The 18338-nt window shown below is 43.8% G+C and overlaps 1 protein-coding gene across 3 annotated transcripts in view; it reads right to left on the reverse strand.

The window, feature by feature from the left end:
• Positions 1 to 18338, reverse strand: part of FBXO15 (F-box protein 15) — a gene marked incomplete at its 5' end in the record, with an annotated part of 119973 nt that overhangs the window by 73398 nt on the left and 28237 nt on the right. For 2 of the 3 annotated variants that reach the window (XM_082640761.1, XM_082640759.1), the window contains 2 exons: positions 3532 to 4250; positions 5719 to 5843. In XM_082640761.1, the coding sequence (XP_082496887.1) occupies positions 3981 to 4250; positions 5719 to 5843 (395 nt within the window). In that variant the 3' untranslated portion in view covers positions 3532 to 3980. Of the gene's footprint in view, positions 1 to 3531; positions 4251 to 5718; positions 5844 to 18338 lie in introns of those variants that run through there. The other variant, XM_082640760.1, reaches the window with a different exon arrangement.

Raw genomic sequence — 18338 nt, forward strand, 5'->3', positions numbered from 1 at the left:
GGCTAACTTATTTATACCGAGCAGAATCTGTGGACACTCACAACATGCAGAACAAACACAGTGTCAGTATGTTAATCCTTGAGAAATCCCACCTTCCCCCACGTCCCTGCCTGCAGCAGGCGGGGTGTGGGACCCACATGGCCCAGGCGGGGTGCAGAGGCTGCACACGCAGGCGCGGGGGCCCCCAAGGCACGAGGCGCTGGGGCCCCGGCAGAAAGAAGAGCGTTTCCTCAGGGCACAGCACCCCACCACAGCACACGGGAACCAGAGAGGAAGCACGGGCCAACAGGAAACTGGGTTGGGATGTAGCCTTTCCGGGTCCTCCACTGTGGACTCACTGTCCTCTCCTTTGTTAACAATACGTATCTTGTGGCAAGATACTCTGAGACTACGTCAGTATCCTGTTTCTCATCACACTTTCACCCACTAACTTAGCGCTGATGATTCTTGCTATAGTTTTGCCAAATGGTGAAGATGAAAACTTTTTTGAAGACTAAAATTGATAACCCCAGAGACTGGTGTGCAGGGTTGCAAACTGCCGCCTGAAGGCCAAATTCAGCCTGCACCTGTTCTGGTAAATCAAGGTTTTGTGGAACATGGGTCCTTCACTTGTGTACTGTCCGCAAGTGATTTCATGCTCGACGGCACAGCGGAGTAGGTGCAACAGACACCGTACGTTCCACAAAAGCCGAAACTACCGTTGGTCCCTTTACAGAAAAAGTCTGCCAACCCCTGCCTTAGAGAAAAGACTGCATTTATGAAGCAGGTACAGAATGTTTTATATGGAGCTAGAAAAAAATTCATACAAAGTAAAAGCCTGGTCATCAAAATAAAAAAGAAAATTAGCTAAAAGGGTTGAAAAATGAAACTGAGACACTATTACAGAAAGCACAACAAAGGACTAAGAGACAGAAAATGGAAAAAATAAGAGACTTCACAGGATCAACCCAGAAAGGATTATAGCTGATTAATAAAAGTTACAGAAAAATATAGCAGAGAAAATACTGACAGATATTTTTAACCCATAGCTGAAGTACACAAATTCTTAGATTAAAATGGCCCATAATGAAGGATAAAGACCCACTCCAAGGTACCGAGCATAAATTCCAAAAGCTTCCAGAGAGAAGAGAAAAAGAACAGAGCACGTGCAAAGGAAAACCAACCAAAATGGCGTTATATATGTCAAGGACAACCACAGGATAAATGCTCAGGACAAAATGTCTTCCAGGTTCTAAGAGAAAATATTCTTCCTGCTACAATTTGTACCCAATGAAAATATCTAACAGACGTTCTCAGAAATTCATGGATCCCAAATGCATCTCTTGTGTCACTTTCTTAGAGAACTATAGGAGAACAAGTGCCACTGAAGAAAGGATATACAGCTGACCCCTGAACAACATCGGTTTGAACTGTGTGCATCCACTTATACTTGGATTTTTTTCCACAGTAAATACAACTGCACTACACAATCTGACGTTGGTTGAATCAGCACATATTGAGGAAGCTCGGATATGAAGGGCTGACCTCATGTTATACTCAGATTTTCAACTGTGTAGAGCGTCCACACAGGCATTGTTCAAGGGTCAACTTTAAATCAAGAATGAAGACAAGATTCCATAAGGCAGGATTCACACAGGAAACTTCCCAGGATGTGGGCTGTCCAGTAGGGCTAGAGAGAAGTTTAGATTAAAGCAAACAGAGGCAGATCTCAGGGGATGAGCCTGGGTGGGGAAGAAGTAGTAGAATTTAGAGATTATCTGACATGTTTAAGCATTTGGGGGGAAACACTGACCAACATATGAAAGACTGGACAGATCTTTAAGGAAAATTTTAGGTTCGTTGAAAACCATGTAAGTAAAAAAAGAAGGCAATTACTAATCCAAGAAAAATAAAAAAGTTGTAAAAGAGAGAAGCATCACTGGGAACAATATTATAGCCATAGTAACAAACCACGACAACGTATTTTCAACTGCAGGAATTATCTGGTACGATGCAAGAGGGGAAGCAGCTGGCGTAAAAGAGAGATGTATTTTATCTACTGTAAGTCAATATACGCCAAAATTGACAGATCCAGAAACAGCCACAGATTATCATTTAGAAATATGAAGACAAATAACAGCTTTACAAAGCTGAACATTATCCCAGACCCATGAAAGGGCAAGTGGGGGCGAGGCTGAGTCTTCCAGCATCACTTGGTGACGTGTGGTGTGCGCGCACGGCTTTGGGGAGGCGCCATGACGGTGGCTACCTCGTTCACCCCTCCCTCAACACCGCCCAATAAACTTTCCTTCAGAAGTTAGCTCAGATGGGAAGGACTCTCACCCCTATCAATCCCTGCCTCCTGCACGCTCCCACAACTGCTGGTATATCCTTTATGGTAGTTTCCATGGATGTAACAAACAGCTACTGAGGATGGATTATGAGCCTGGCATCATATTACCTGGACCAGCCGACTGGGATGCAGACAAGTGTTGTAACTGTGAGCCCCCGCCTACGAGTTTCCCCACGGTATTGCCAACATGAATTACCCGGCTCCCATTCCGTCCAAATACCATTCAACCAGGGATAAAGAGAGCAGCACCCTTTCTCCAGGGCTACCTCACTTCTACTACTGTTTTCTAGGACATCTAGCCCCTCCACCATCTAACCCAGTGAGTCTAAGGAGCCATCTCACACTATTCTGTGGTTGTTTCCAGTTCAGTACTGCTGGTGACGCATGGCTTCCACCACCTGCCCCTCGGGGCATCTTGTCCTCTTCTACCTTCATCTTGAGCTCACGGCTCAAACCACTGCCTCTCCACCCCCCAAATGCCACTCAGGTGGGGCAGGTGCTCCACATCCCCTCATTGGCGAGACCATGAAGTAGCATCGCCCCATGCTCTCAGTGTCTGACACGGATCCCAAATTTCTCCCTCCCCAACATCTGCAGCCCAAGACCTAGAAGGGCGGGAGGGTGAGGATGGCTTCAGAGCAGGGATCCTTTTTACTCTCACGTTTCTTCGGTCGAGAACCTTTTCTTTTATTGCTGTCTTCAAGCTCTTTATTCTATACACAAACACCTCTCAAGAGAAAACTGATCAGATATTTCAATAAGAGAAGAAGAGAGATAGAGCGGGGAGGAGTTTAATCGTGTATGCCCCTGTGGGAGCAACATGGCATTTCAACGATCACTTCTGAGAACAACTGTAAGTGGGAGATAAAAATATGATAGAAAAAGATAATCAATACAATCTCAAACAAATTTAGAACCAAATCCCTGAAAAACGTGATTACATGAATGTTAATTTGAACTGCAGGTGTCTGCCGATCATCCTAAAGCATTTCTGCAGAGGGAGTGTCCTTCCCTCCCTGTCCCACTGATGCAGAGCTGGGTGTCTGAACTGCATGTGCATCACACTTCACTCTTCTAAGGGATAACAACTTCCTCTGATGATTACAGATGTATCTTTCCTTGTGAAGCAGGTCATTTGTCTATTTTACTTTGCTTTATTGAACACTAATGTGGCTGCTAAATGCCATGAATGTAGCACTTTCTAATTTTAATGAATACCATGAAGTTCACATTTAAATATATTTCTTTATTTGGGGTTCTAACCAATAAAGAAAAAAATCCTACATATACAACACACATACACACGCACACGCGCACACACACACCCTCAAGAGAAAACTGATCTGTTTTCAGTCTGATCCGTTTTCTTGTCTTTTTAAAGTGTAAGTGCAGAAGAGAAGCAAATATCTTTTTTCTTTTTATTTTACATGAATTTCCACTGTGATGTGCTATTTTCACGTTTTTAAAATTTAACTTAATCTTCTAACCTTAACTTTAAAATGACTCAGAAATCATGATTTCTAGTGTGAAATAAGAGGACATCGAACAGACTACTGCTTTATTTTAACTTCCAACAAACACCAAGAACAAAACCAGTTAGTCCAAAATAAACAAACAGCAACAATAATTTGCCACCTACCGCTAATGCTCAGTATTTGGTCCCAAACCAGTGGTTTATCTTTGCCACCCGCAGGTAGAGCGCCAGGCTGACGATAAAGTACTCTCCCGTCTCCTCGATCCACACCAGCTCCAAGTGCACCCTTCCCTCCGCGTCTGCGTAGTCCACACGGTACGTCTCCCCCAAGAAAGCAGGGCCGTCAGAGGGCCCGGGAGAGGGTCTCATGCACACGGGGGAACTGAAACACCAGAAGGGTTTCCCATATTCTTCCAAAAGAGTTAAGTCCATTATAGAGCAACTCTACAAAATAAACACAGATGTTTGCAAGTGTAAGGATAAAATGGCCAATTAGACCTGACGTAATAAATGTAGATGGAGCCTCGTCATGAGGATTAAGTGAAAGAGGAGGGAGAAGAGGAAAAAGAACAAAATTACAGGAAGAGGGAACAGCATGTGACAAGCACGTGACAGTCCTCGGCGCGGGGAGGTGGGGAGGTGGGGAGGGCGGCCAGGTCAGCTCCGGCCATCACTTAACAGCTGCACCCGCGTGCAGCAACCGGCACCAGCAAACACAGAGACTGCCTTTCCAGTGGTCAGAGCTGGGATAAAGCTTTGTTTCCTGTACAATTACAACACTTCCCTTCCCACCCACGGTGGGAACTGAATATCTGCTTCTCGATTACCAAGGAACACAAAACGAATTATATTATTTTTATATTACACTGACCCTTTAAGTCTGCCATGTTGATATTTTGCCTTTCTTGGTCCTCAAGGTCCAACATTTTAGCACGTGTTTCTGTAAGACTCATCTAAATGCATTTTAAAAAGTCAGGTCTGTGCTCTTGAAGACATGAAATAATATTCCTTTGTATGTGATAAATCTTTGCCAAGGTTTAAACAACTGCTCACAAATGAACAGAATAAAACATCTCATTATATCAAATAGCAAGTGGAGCAAGAGAGAACCCTTAATGATACCGAAGTGCTTGCTTTTCACGCTCAGCAACAACACTGCTCTTGGCCTCGGCCATCACCCCTAGTCATTGTCACAAGGCACCCGTGCTCGTAGGCAGAATTAAGCCAGCTTAACTGGGGCCCTCTTCATCCACAGCAGATGCATCCTGTGGAAATCCTGTTCATTCCACAACACACAGATGGAGAGGGGTGACAACCAGGGCACCCATGGGCACAGGGATCACAGGAGAAGTGAGATTGCATGAGAACCCTCCTCCCCCCACACCCCGCCGCCAGTCCCCGGCCACCACATCCTCCCTCCCCTCCGTGTGGCTGGTTTGTGATAGAGGTAAAAATTGATTTAACTGTTCAAGGAAAAATCTGTATGCTGGAACTTATAACTGCAATAAACTTTAAATTGGTGCCCTAAGATGTAATTGAGAAGTAATTAAGATGTTTTTGAGTAAATGCTACTTGCCTGGTCCAACCTACGGCTCCACTCTTTCTCCACAGAACGAACAGCCACAAGGACTTCGAGGGAACAGAAGGGTGCAATCAACACCGCTCAGCCACGTGCTGCGGGCCACCTACCCGCCAACTCCACCGCGCTCAGTGGAAAACGAAAGGCCCTCAAAACGCGTTGGATAAATCAGTCAACTGATTGCCACTGGCTAAGAGGACGTGCACAAATCTTCAGACACCAGAACAATAAATCTAGGACTTTCAAGGCAGCATCATACATATACATCAACAGACACATTTATTATACAGAAACCAGGTACGTTAAGAAAAAAAAAAACAAAAAACAAATTACCTTTATACAGCCATCAAAAATATTAGTTTTCCAAGAAAGGCCAACTTTTCCAATAAGAGGTAGGTGTTCTGTGCTATTTTTAAAATTTATCACACTGAGCTTCATATATTCATTTTCAATGTATCCTGAAAAGATCAAAGATTTTTAAAATTACTATATGCCAACCAATGCAGGGCAACAAGTCAAGATCCCTCAGACCTGCTGCTCTATAAAGGAAGCCTCGTGGAGCTAAGTACTGGGTTCAGGGGGGAAAGGAGACCCTGACACAGCTGACTCGGGCGTCTGGCTGAGGCGAGGGCACCACTATATCCCCCTGCATTCCTGAGACAGAGAAATGAGCTTGTCTCAATGGTGAGACGGGGAGATGCCTGGGGTGAACAGGACAGCACCCTGTCACCGATGGGGAGACTGCTACGAGGCAAGGATTCCACTGATTTGATTAAGCAAACCGCTAGGAAAATGGGAAACCAGAGCTGTGGAACTTAAGAAAACAGAGGCCGGAAACTGCACAGAAAAAGGGTGTTAAACATGAGGGAGGGGAGAGACATCCAGAGAAAGGAGGGGTGAGAGCCAGTGAACATGGAAAGCAGTCAGGGAAGGAGCCCAGCGCGCGTCTTCGCAGGACCATATGAACAAGCAGAAATCCCACCACGTGCTGACCAAGAGCTGAGGCCAGAGCCCTGCCCTCCCTGGACAAACGCAGAGCTGCCCGGGAGCAGCCTCACCACCCAGGGCTGTCACGGCCCAGGTGCACGCACGCCCGGGGGCCTGCAGGACGGCTGAACCTCGTGCACCCACTTTAACGCATCCTGCAAAGGGGAGCATCACCCGTGACGATGTCACAGGCCTTCACTCGCACGCAAGCTTTCTTCAGAGGCGACACCTGATCAAGGGTGAGATGTGAGTCATGGGCACAGCAGAGAAAGGCACATGCTCTCTGACCCCATGCTGCTTATTTCATGGGACAAAATAAAACCAAAACCAAGCTGCCCTGGGAGCCAGAGCCCCATTCTAGAAACTCTAGACAGTGTCCTCACAGAAGTGCAGCCAAAAGACCAGGACCAGGACATCAGCTCTGAGCGGGAGTCCCATTAGGCAGCGCAGCTCCAGCCCTGGAGGGCCTGTTAGCCAGTCTGATCCGAGGACAGAGGCTGCCTAGGTTCCCTCCTCTGCGGCTGAGCGCTCAGCAAGAACCATGCGGCTTCTCAAGCGAGGCCTCGGAGGCGGCGAAGCAATAACATCCTGAACAGCAGATGTGGCTCTGCTCTGCCCTTTGTCACCACACAGCCATGTGCAGGACTGCTGGCTTGTCCTCAAGACATGGCAGAAAGTGGACCCCAAGGTACAACAGCCAATAACAGCTCAACGGCAACTGTCTGAGTTGATAAACATGAAATCTCTGTAGGAAGCAAGGATTATTGCTACTCTGTTATCACCAGACATCCTCCCTGTAGAACAGCTAGATCACTGTGGTATCTTAAAAGGTCAGAGCTCTTCCCACTGACCCTGTGTAACTGCTTGCTTCTCTAAGACAGAACAAGGTGAAGCTCTCCGTACACGTAAGCAATCTGCACACAGAATGCATATGTGAAGGTGAATGCAAATAAAATAGGTCATTTTTTTGAGTATTTACTGTACACCAAGCATATGTTACATACTTTGTGTAGAGCAGCTTAAAAGAATACCTTAGAATAGTACTATTAATTAGACACTGCAATTCTCTGAGCTCACAGGTGAGAAAGCTACGCGCCGAGAGGTGAGCAGTGCCTTGCCCGAGGCCACGTGGTGGTGAGCGGCAGAAACGTGACCCAGACCTGTTCTGCGTCTGGAGTCCATGTTACAACAGATTAAAACAGATATGAACGTGGGGACACACAATCACCTATTGGTTTCAATACTAGCTGAGAATGTATAACGTAGATCTAGATTCTCATGGAGTTTTGTTTTCATTTTACTGCCAATAGAGAAAAATCTATGAACGCACAGACAGAGGCGCTGGGGAACCGTTTACGGCTCCCAAAACTGTTGCTGGTTTGCTCATGCTCACTACCTCCCGTTCCCAGCCCTCCCGTAACCGGGTCGTGAGTGGCCTGGCTCCTTCCCTGAGATGCGCCCCTGCTCGCCTGGGTCAGAGTGAGCCGTGGGAGCAGGTAGAGAAGGGAAAACGCCTCTGACAGAGGCAGGGGCGGAGGCCCAAGTCCTCGCAGAGCAGGCACGGGCAGCACTCTGGGGTCGACTACTAGGTGTGACAGGGCGATGTTTTCACAAGAGAAGCCACAGTGTGTCACACGTATACAAACCTAGAGTCTAGCCCTTCCAGAGAGACTGTGAACTACTGTATCCTTATACATTCCTGTGCTGCTTAAACGATTCAGAGTAAATTCTGTTGTTGGAGACTCTAACTTTAACCTACCAATACGTGAGGCCATCCCCAAAACGCAGAGAAATACAACGCAAGGCTCACTACTCTTGGCTTCCCGCGACCTGCACGCACAAGCACGGACTTCAGAGTCGTAAGGAGCTCGTTCCAAACCTGCCCAGGCATTTGCTAGAGGTATGACCATGGTCAAGCTCCAAGCCAAGCAAAATGAGACACAAACAGAGAGTACTTTATAAAGCTTTGTGATTATTGGAACAAGTAGTAAACGTTAACGTTACAGGGTGAATTGTTATAAATGCCAGACTAAGGTTGCTAAGCACTTTAACGTATTATCTCAACCGTAATACTCCATCTGAAGAGCCAAGCCCACTGCCAAGCAGAAAGATGTACCATGTTCATGGAATGCAAGACTTAACATGGTTAAGACATCCATTTACCCAAATTGAAATACAGACAACAGCCAATAACAGCTCAACGGCAACTGTCTGAGTTGATAAACATGAAATCTCTGTAGGAAGCGAGGACTATTGCTACTCTGTTATCACCAGACATCCTCCCTGTAGAACAATCCAAATCATAATCCCAGCAGGCATTTAATAAATAATTTACAAATAAGTAATAAGATGTGACAGGCTGATTCACATGGAAATGCTAAAGACCTAAAATAGCCACACAATCTTGAAAAAAAGAAAAATAATTGACTTCAAGACTTACTATAGAGCTAAAGCAATCAAGACAGTGTGGTATTACTATAAAGATACACAAATAGATCAACAATACAGAACAGATAGGTCCAGAAATAGATCAACACTTCTACAAGCAACTGATTTTTGATGAAGATATCAAAATAATTCAATGAGAAAAGAAAGCCTTTTCACAAATGGTGCGATAACAACTTGCTATTCAGATGGGAAAATAAAATGAACCTCAACCCTTACCTCATACTTCACACAAAAATTAATTAGGGATGGATCACAGACCTAAATGTAAAAGCTAAAACCATAATCCAGCTGGAAGAAAGAATATCTCCATAACCTGGAGTAGGAAAAGTTTTTAAGACAGAAAAAAGAAAATAATACCATAAAACAATAATAAATTAGATTTCATCAAAGTGAGAAACTTCTGATCACTAAAAGATACCACTAAGAAAATGAATAAGCAAGCCATAGACTGGGAAAAAATATTTTCAAAACATATATCTGACAAAGGACTGTTATCCAGAATATATAAAGAGCTTCTATGATTGAGAAATAAAGAAAAAATACTGATTAAAAAAAAAACACCACAAAAGGATTAAAGCCACTTCAAAAAAATATGCAAATGAACAATAAGCACGTGAAAAAGTACTCAGCACTATTGGCCATTAGGGAGAAACTACTACTACCATACACCAGATGAGATAAAATTTAAAAGACTAATAACATCAATGGTTGCCCAGGATACGGAGCAACCAGAACACTCATACACAAATGATAGAGTGTAAAATGGTACAACAACTCTAAAAAAAAGAAGTTTGGCAGTTTCTAATACATAAAAATTTCTTATACATAAAAAAAAAAGACTGGCAACTTTTAATCCATAATTAAACCTGCCCTAATTCGACTTCCCAGTCCTAGGTATTTAGTCAAGAGAAATGAAAACATACGCTCACAAAAAAAGACTTGCACAAGAAATCTATAGCAGCTTTATTCATAACAGCCCAAAACAAAAAACAACCCAAATTCCCTCTCTATCAACAGGAAAACTGGTGAGCAAATTCTGGTATACTCATTCAATGGAATACAGTTCATCAATAGCAGGAATGATTATCAACCTTGCATCAGTATAGATGCATCCCAGAGACATTATGCTGAATGAAAGAATCTGGACACAAAAGAGTACATATGGTATGACCCCATTTATATGAAGTCCTAGAACTAGCAAAACTAATCTAATGTGGAAAAAATAAGAAAAATGTGTATGGGAGTTCTTGGACTATTCTTGTAATTTTTTCTAAGTTGGAAAGTATATCAGAAAGTTACAGAAAAAGCAGTGCTCAATAAAGGATAGTTGTTAGCTGTATCAACCTTCCTCCAAAGGCCCCTCTGCTTTCTTTGCACTGGGCCCTCTTTTCCTATCCAACCTATAACTCTGGGCATGGCCCACCTGCATCCTCAGATCTTCCTCGTCCCCCATTGCTTTAGGGAGTTTACCAGTCACCGCTGTGGCTGACAGCACCCTCCTACCTACGTTATTCTCTTCCTTTCCTAAACCCCTGTACACTTTAACATTTAAATATATTGGACTGTTAGATCTGTTTCCTGAAATAATCTACCATCTTTGGGAATAAAGGTCATGTCTTCTGTGGCATATTAATGGCACTACTAATAACATTTCTCAGCTTTGATTAGAGATCATTTTGTGCCTCATACATAGAACACAGATAAAGTGGGAAGTAAAGAAAGTGGGGAGCAGAGACTGGTGACTGAATTTTCCTGAAGCAAAGAGAAAGGAGAGGGAAGGGGGTTCAGTTAGCTTAGAACTGCCTGAGGCAAGGACATCAGAGCACAAGTTAACTAAACAGAGAAGCTGAACGAGACAGAACCCTCGATCACCGTCTGGAGATCAACTCAGGGACACAAATAAATGGAACGGCCGTCAGGAGGCAACTCTCAGGTGTCTCTAAGTCTTGGACAGAGAGGCAGGAAGACCCTATAAACCTAAAAATAGTTGCCACAGAGCATTAACAATTTACAGCGGAGACCTGATGCGACAAAGTAATCATCAGTAACAAGATGGTATAATCATTAGACTCTAATGATCAGATAGAACTGGCACTAATTCTTAGGGAGAGAAAACCTTTAGTATCCCCCCATTCCCTGTTGGTTGTCTAATGTAAATCTGCCCTGGCATATACATGGCTTTTCTATTTCTCTCAGCTAATTATTTTCAGATACCTCTGTTATTTTCCAAACCCCTGATATACTTAAAATGTAAACAGTTAAATACAATCATAGATCAGGTCCCTGAACACGAGGAGGATCAGAGCTCCCTCTTCCACTTCCGTTTCTTCTGTAGGTTGCAAAAGGGAAATGAATTGGAGCTGTACTGGTGGGAGACTGGAAAAATAGAACTTCCAAATCTTTAGGACAACTTCCGTCCTCGGTTCCGGCTTGGACCCAAACAATGTCTGTCTTGGAAGATGTGACGACATCAATAAAATCTCCAATAATCTTCTGAGAAGCAGGGGCAGTGGTGGTGGGGGGTCTCTACTTCTTTCATGTTAAGTAGGACTCCCACAGGCTACATTTTCTGGTGGTGTCATTCCTGATATTGGTGACAATTAACTTGATTTTAAAGAGAATAACTTGTGTATTTAGACTCCTTAAAACTTCACTGTTCATTAATTCAATAAGTGTTTGAAAATAGCTTTTTCTATTGCTGTATTTAAAAGTTCAGACTGGTACTTTCACAAGACTTGGTTCAATTTTCCTGCCTCTGGCCCAATTTTCTATCAGTCCACTCCATCTGAATATAATTATTTTTTCCTAGACTAGCCCTTCCAAAGACATTTAAGGGGAAAGTATGTGGATGTTTGTTTTGGGCCCTCCAACGCCTGTTCTGCTTCTCTTGCTAAGAATAGTCCAGCATCCTCTGAGGAACACAGCCAGGTCGGTGCCCATGCTTCAGATGAGATAAACCAGGCTCGGTCATGGAGCCCCATCCATCTGGCCACTAACTGAGTCAGGGGCGGTTCATGACCCAACCAGAGCCAGGGAGATGCTCTGAGACTTGTGGGCAGGCTGTGGGTGGAGCTTGGGAGCAAGACCTCGGCCTTGGATGTGCGATCTAGAGCTAGTTAGAGCTGCCCTGGGAGGAGGAAGTCCAACTCAGAACCCAGCGAAGCAAGAGTCATCGGAATGGTTGGGTTTCCCTGGTGGTGCAGTGGTTGAGAGTCCGCCTGCCGATGCAGGGGACACGGGTTCGTGCCCCGGTCCGGGAAGATCCCACATGCCGCGGAGCGGCTGGGCCCGTGAGCCATGGCCGTTGAGCCTGCGCGTCCGGAGCCTGTGCTCCGCAATGGGAGAGGCCACAACAGGAGAGGCCCGCGTACCGCAAAAAAAAAAAAAAAAAAAAAGAGTCGTCGGAATGGGAGCGAGGAGGGACGGAAGGCTGCTGGACACATCCAGTCCCACTGACATGAAACAAGCCCACCCAGTAACTGCACTGGGAAGAAGACCTACCCCTGGGTTTTTCAACATGAATCCTTCTTGCTAAGCCAGCTTTAGGTTAGGTTTTCTAGGTAGAAAATTAGGTTCTAGGTAGCTTTCAAACAAAAAATAACTTTTCCATCTATACAGAAGCGTTTTTTTCTTTTAAAATAATTTTTGAATCAGAAAACATGAATACACTTATAAGTGGAAGAGGAGTTGATGGAAAACTGGTTTGAAATAATGAAGAGATAAGAGACCAAGGGCTAAATAAAGGTCCCAGAACAGGCAGGAGCAGATATATTTAGGAATGGAAACTGGAAAATCTTTTGGAAAGAGAGTGAGACATCTTTTTCTCTGAAATAGGAAAATAACAAGCCTACAAACAGACTGTGATACCGTGAAGATGTGCTGGCAGATGAGGGAGGAAGATCAGGAAGCACAATAATTTTTCTTAGCACGGCGGGTAGTGAGCCTTGAGAACAAGGAAGATGAGTGTGACTGTATTTAAACAGCCTTTCTGCGAAATACAAGGTGGGACTAACGAGTTGATTAAAAGATTTCTGAGTAGCAACAAGGGATGGGTTGAAATCTGACAGCCCCAGTGGACATGCATTTGTGACTTCCTGCAAGGAACTGCTGGGCATTCATGAAGTTAGACTCTCAAACAGAGTCAGGAGTCCGGAAATGCAAAAGAAGAGGAAAAGGGCTCATCACATAAAGGTTTGAGGCTCCTCCTCACAGGTCCTGTGTTACCGGCGGGGCTGGCTTCAGGGGCCACAACCTGTGTGGATACAAGGGACCCCTCCCAGTTTAATGTGCTGCTGCCTGCATTTTGAACTTAATAATTTTCTAAAGAGGAGCCCCGCGGTTTCATTTTGCAGTGGGTCCCACAAATCACATGGCCTCTTCTGCTTCAGGGCAAGGACCACTGACTCCCCGTGAGCACTGACATAAAACATATGGAGATCAGGGTTCTCCTGCTCTGTGAACAGAATCTGTAATGCTGATTTTTTCATAATGAGTCACCAAAAGTACAAAGCGGGAAAAAATGTACTAACAACCACTGATGAAGATGCTCTAAAGAATTATCTGTTCTAATTTTTCTAGATAATCACCACCTAGAAAGTACTGTACTATTTCTAATGCCTTCCTGTTATCATAAGTGCTTAGAGAGGATAATCTGACCTAGAAACATAGAAAGTAGTTAGTATCAAGGGAACAAAAGAGGGAACAAAAAAGTATCTATTTTTGGAATCACAAAAATAAAAATGGGATAACATGCTATATATGAAAAGTATCTTAAACAAACACTAAAAACTTTAAAAGTAGAATTTCTTAAAGAGAGGTTATCTGGGCTAACCAGTGTCTGCTGCTCAAAAGTTGAACAACCCTACTTTTTTCATAGAATAAAAATAAGTTTCTCAGGTCCATAACTTCTTTCAAACCCCTCAATATTTTCTATTGTGTCTTACAGAGTAAGGCACTGAATATTTATCATTTAATCAGTACTTTAATGAAAAGCATATTGCAGAATCTCTATAGAAGATAGAACAAATCTAACAACAGATAATGGAAACATAATCTAAACATATTCCTTCACAATGGCAGCACAAAAATGAGTTGAGAAAGGTGAAGGACCTACATAAGGAAACATTTCTCCTAAAGGCAGAGACGGAAATTTAAAGAAATGGAGAGATCGTCCAAAACCCTAAGTGAAAACACATCAATTCCTTTCAAATTAATGTCCACATTCAATACAAATCTGATCAAAATCCAAATAAGACATTTAACATCTGGCCAGGTGATTATTAATTATATCTAAAAGAATAAATGGATGGAAATAACTGAGAAATGCTGCATGAAAGTTCACTAGTAAGAAATGTTACATCGGGGGAGGGACACATTTTCGTAACACAGTTCACAAGTAAAGCTTGAACTGCCTTCCTGCCTGGTGGAGATACAGCGAGAAGGGGTGCCAATCCTCAGCAGAGAGAAGGAGCCCGAAGCGGGAAAGGCACAGGAACCTGCAGGCTGCGTGTAATCTTTATGTTAATCAAAAGGAAGTGTGGGTTTAAAAGATGAAGAGAAATAATGTAAAGGAAACAAAGGTGAATATTCGCCTGATCTTGAAGTGAGTACTTTCCACGTGAAAAAATTTTGGAAGAAACAACAAGAAAGAAAGGACTGATTATGGACAATTAAAAACTGTGGAAGGATCCAAAGCAACATATACCAAATTAAAAGGCAAAAGACAAAATGGAGAAAACACTTGCAGCAAATATAACTCGTATAAATCTTGTAAATATTTAAAACAATGGAACCGATCAAACACAAACAGATGGAAATTCAGTCAGGAGAGAAGTGTAAACCCAAGATAACACTAGCACATGCCCGCCTCCTGGAAGCACGCCTTACTTCCTCTTACGTCCTCACTGTAGTCCTCGGGGAACCTTACGTGGAAGGTTCTCAGGCTACTGCACCATCACACACTTGTGACAGGTACTCCGGAATCTGGGTCCTATGAAGACGCCCCTGAAATACCCACGGGATAGCTGCTACAGTAGCCATACACCTCTGCTACAGTCAACAGGCTTTTTGAAATAGCCAACCTAACATTCACCATTTGCAAATTTAAAACAATCAGATGTCATTTGCACCTCTCAAATCATCAAATATTTTTCAAATTAATGCTCATGATAATAGTGCTATAATCATGAAAATGGAGACCTACGTGCCCAACAGAAGGAGAATGGGTCAATAAATCCTGATAAAACCAAACAATGGGTTGTCACACAACTTTTCAAAATCTAATTTTTCCAAAGAGTACTACTTAGTGACATGGGGAAAAAGCAAGCACTGTTCACACAATGTGGTCCACAAATATAAATATAGCTACAGATTTGAAAATGGACCAAAATATAAACAAGAGTTGTCCTTGGGTGATTTTTATTTGCTTCTTTAGAAGTGTCCATATATTCAGAATTTTCAAATCCCATAATAAGAAAAAGACATTAGTTTTTAAATGCATTTTTATAACAACTCAAAAAAATGACAGAAGCAGCATACCTTGTTACTTAAAACTTCTTTCCCTTTGCTTCTTTAACATCACTCTCCCTCTCAATACTGATAAAAAGAGTACAATCTGCTGTACTATGCAAAACCTTTTTCCCTCAGCTTCTGAAAATTGGTAGTAATTAGCCTGACACAAAGATCAAAAAATATGCATTCTTTTATACTTTGCACTGTTGATCATGCTCTTTTTCAAGGTCTATTAACACCTCAAAGACACAGCTGGACTACTTCCTGTCTGCTCTTCCACTGGGCAGCACCCATTCTCATCCTGAGACCCTCTATTCTTAGCAAGGCCTGCCTGCAGGGCTGGACCTTGGCTGGGGTCCGGGGATGGATTCCAGGAGTGCTCCCACCTCGCCATCCCTCGCTGACAAGAGTGGGTCACCTGCCTGAACAGTCTGTACCAACAATGTGGTTCCTGCTGAGCACCTTTCCACCTGGGAGGCTGGAGTTTGGGCGAGCCAGGCAGCAGATGCCCACGTAACCAGCCCCCAAAAGAGCCCTGGGAGCTGAGTCTCCAACACACTTCTCGGGTAGGCAGCATCTCGCAGGTGTCCTCACGACTCCTGTGTGACCACACATCCTGGGAGGGGACCCTCGGAAGCCTGCACCTCCTTCCCCTAAACTTCACCCCTTGAGGCTTTTCCCCTCCACTGACTTTGCTCTGTACCCTTGGGCGGTAATAGATCTTAGCCGATAATAAAACTATACCTTGAGACCTGTGAGTCCTCCCAGCGGATCACTGAACCTCCCAGCAGATCCACTGGGTCTTGGGGACCCAATGCCAACAGTCTACCCACATTTGCAAAAGAACAGAAATCATAATGTGCACAGGAAAACCCACAATGCACTTTAAGAAGCTTACTTCAAGTTTCCATTTACAAATTATTTCTCTTATAAATCCAATTCAGGTAACAAAATATGTCTTCACTTAAACTTCCTTTTAGCTTAACTTTAGTGGCAATACCCAAAGAAGCAGGTAGCAAACATGGACAGGCTCAGGAATCATGAATCTTCCTTTGAAAAAAAAAGGTAATACTGTTCCTTTCAAGAAAATTCTTAATGCAGCCATGACTCATCAAAGTGACAGAACACATGAAAATACAAAGAGAAAACATCCCAGGTCCTTGGGGGGAGGAATATGACAAAGTTCCAAGGAGAAGCAGTCAAATAAACCTTTAGGGAAAGAAGAAAGGACCTGGATTCTCTGTATTCGCCATCAGCGGCGCTGAGAGGTAGGATATCCTCTCCCTGGAGAGCGTCTGACTGAGGAGGAGGATGTCTAGAGCTCGAGCTCTGCATCGGCAAACTGGAGGACCAGGCAGGGCCGCCAGCACGGAGCCTGCTCCGACCCGAAAGGCAGACAAGGTGAACAGTACAGCAGGGCGTGGTGTCACCACGTGGGAGCTGAGCCCACCAGAGAAGTGTGGGAATTCACAGCCCAGAGGCGTTGGCTGTGGCCTCATAGCGCTGGCCAAGGGCAGGGTCCCAGGGTGCTCATCCCCCAAGGGCGAGCTCTGTGTCTCAGGGATCTCACTCCAGCTCCAAGAACTAACTAGGGTCTTCTGGTTTGATTTTAGTAACATGTATGGCAACTACAACAATAAAAATCCAAAGAAACCTGTAGCACAGTATATGCGACAGAGTTAATAAAATAGAACAGAGGGATATTTTATTCAGAGGAAATACTGTGACCAAGAGGCAGAGAGCAGCACATGGCCAGTACTCACTCTGAATGCTTCACTGGGGTTGCTCTGTATGAATATAAACATGGCGTGAGTCTTCTGATTATCTGGATTCCCTGCATACGGACTGACTGCACCGTCATTTCTGGAGATCTTTTTAGCCCATCGTAGGCAAATTATTCTACACAATGCATTCTATACTATAACTCTAAAGAAATATATACATTTCCTCTAAAGGATGAAGGCATGCTCGGATTTATAGACATATCATGGTACAACGAATGAAAATAGCTACGAATGGCTATAAGTCCAATATTTAACAGAATACCTGACAAGAGAATCTGGAACTGCAAAAGATGTGCACAGTATCTTGGGCAGTTGCTGCTTCAATGATCCCATGCTTTCTCAGTCACTGTAGTTTTACTCTGTGTTTAACATTTGGTAAGACCAGTAGCCCTCTTATTATTTTCAAAATTTAATCAAGACCTGGATGGTGGTCACACAGTTGTTTGCCTTATGATAATTTGTTTTATGCATTTCTCCTTGTGTCATTTCACAATACAAAAAAAGTTTAACCACGCAGGTGGCTTCAGAGTTATGGGTAATGGTCTACTTCTTACACTGTGTGGCGGCTACATGGGTTTTTTAATTGTTTCTTTTTCTGTAGTCTAAACACATCATACAGAGAAAAGATGACACTACCTCACACTTAAAAATTTAAAACAAAAATTTTATCAACCATGCCATATTCATGTGTATTTCTAAATGGATTTTAGAGTCAACTTTGCAAGTTTCATAATAAATTCCCTTTGGGATTTTTTAATAGAACTGTAATGAATTTGTGGACTAAATTGGTACAGCCTCAAATGTTTTATTTAAAGATGGAATGCTGGAAGCGGTCCTACGAAATGACCAAACTCAGACCGTAATTGACCAAAATATCAATTACGTCATATTTAAAGTTGTACCTTCCGCTCCTTCGAGACCCCTCCTAACTGGGTCTGGCCCACTCCCCATTAACCCGTCTGAGTGCCACCACTAGTCGCTTTACGTCGGCCCCGGCCCCCCTTGGCCTGCCCCTCCTCAGATCCCTCCGGGAGCCCCTGGAGCCACCCTCCCCGGGGCCTGCGACCTGGCCTAGCACCCTTCTCTGCACCCATCACGGAGGGCAGGCGACGCGCATGAGACGTGCACATCCGCTGCCAGCACACCCCCTGCATCCGCCAGCAACTGTCAATGCACGCACCAGACACACAGATGGGCCTGGTCCCCTCTCTTTCCTGCCACTCC

This window comes from Mesoplodon mirus, assembly GCF_964341445.2.
Source record: "Mesoplodon mirus genome assembly, chromosome: 13".
NCBI classification, from domain to species: domain Eukaryota; kingdom Metazoa; phylum Chordata; class Mammalia; order Artiodactyla; family Ziphiidae; genus Mesoplodon; species Mesoplodon mirus.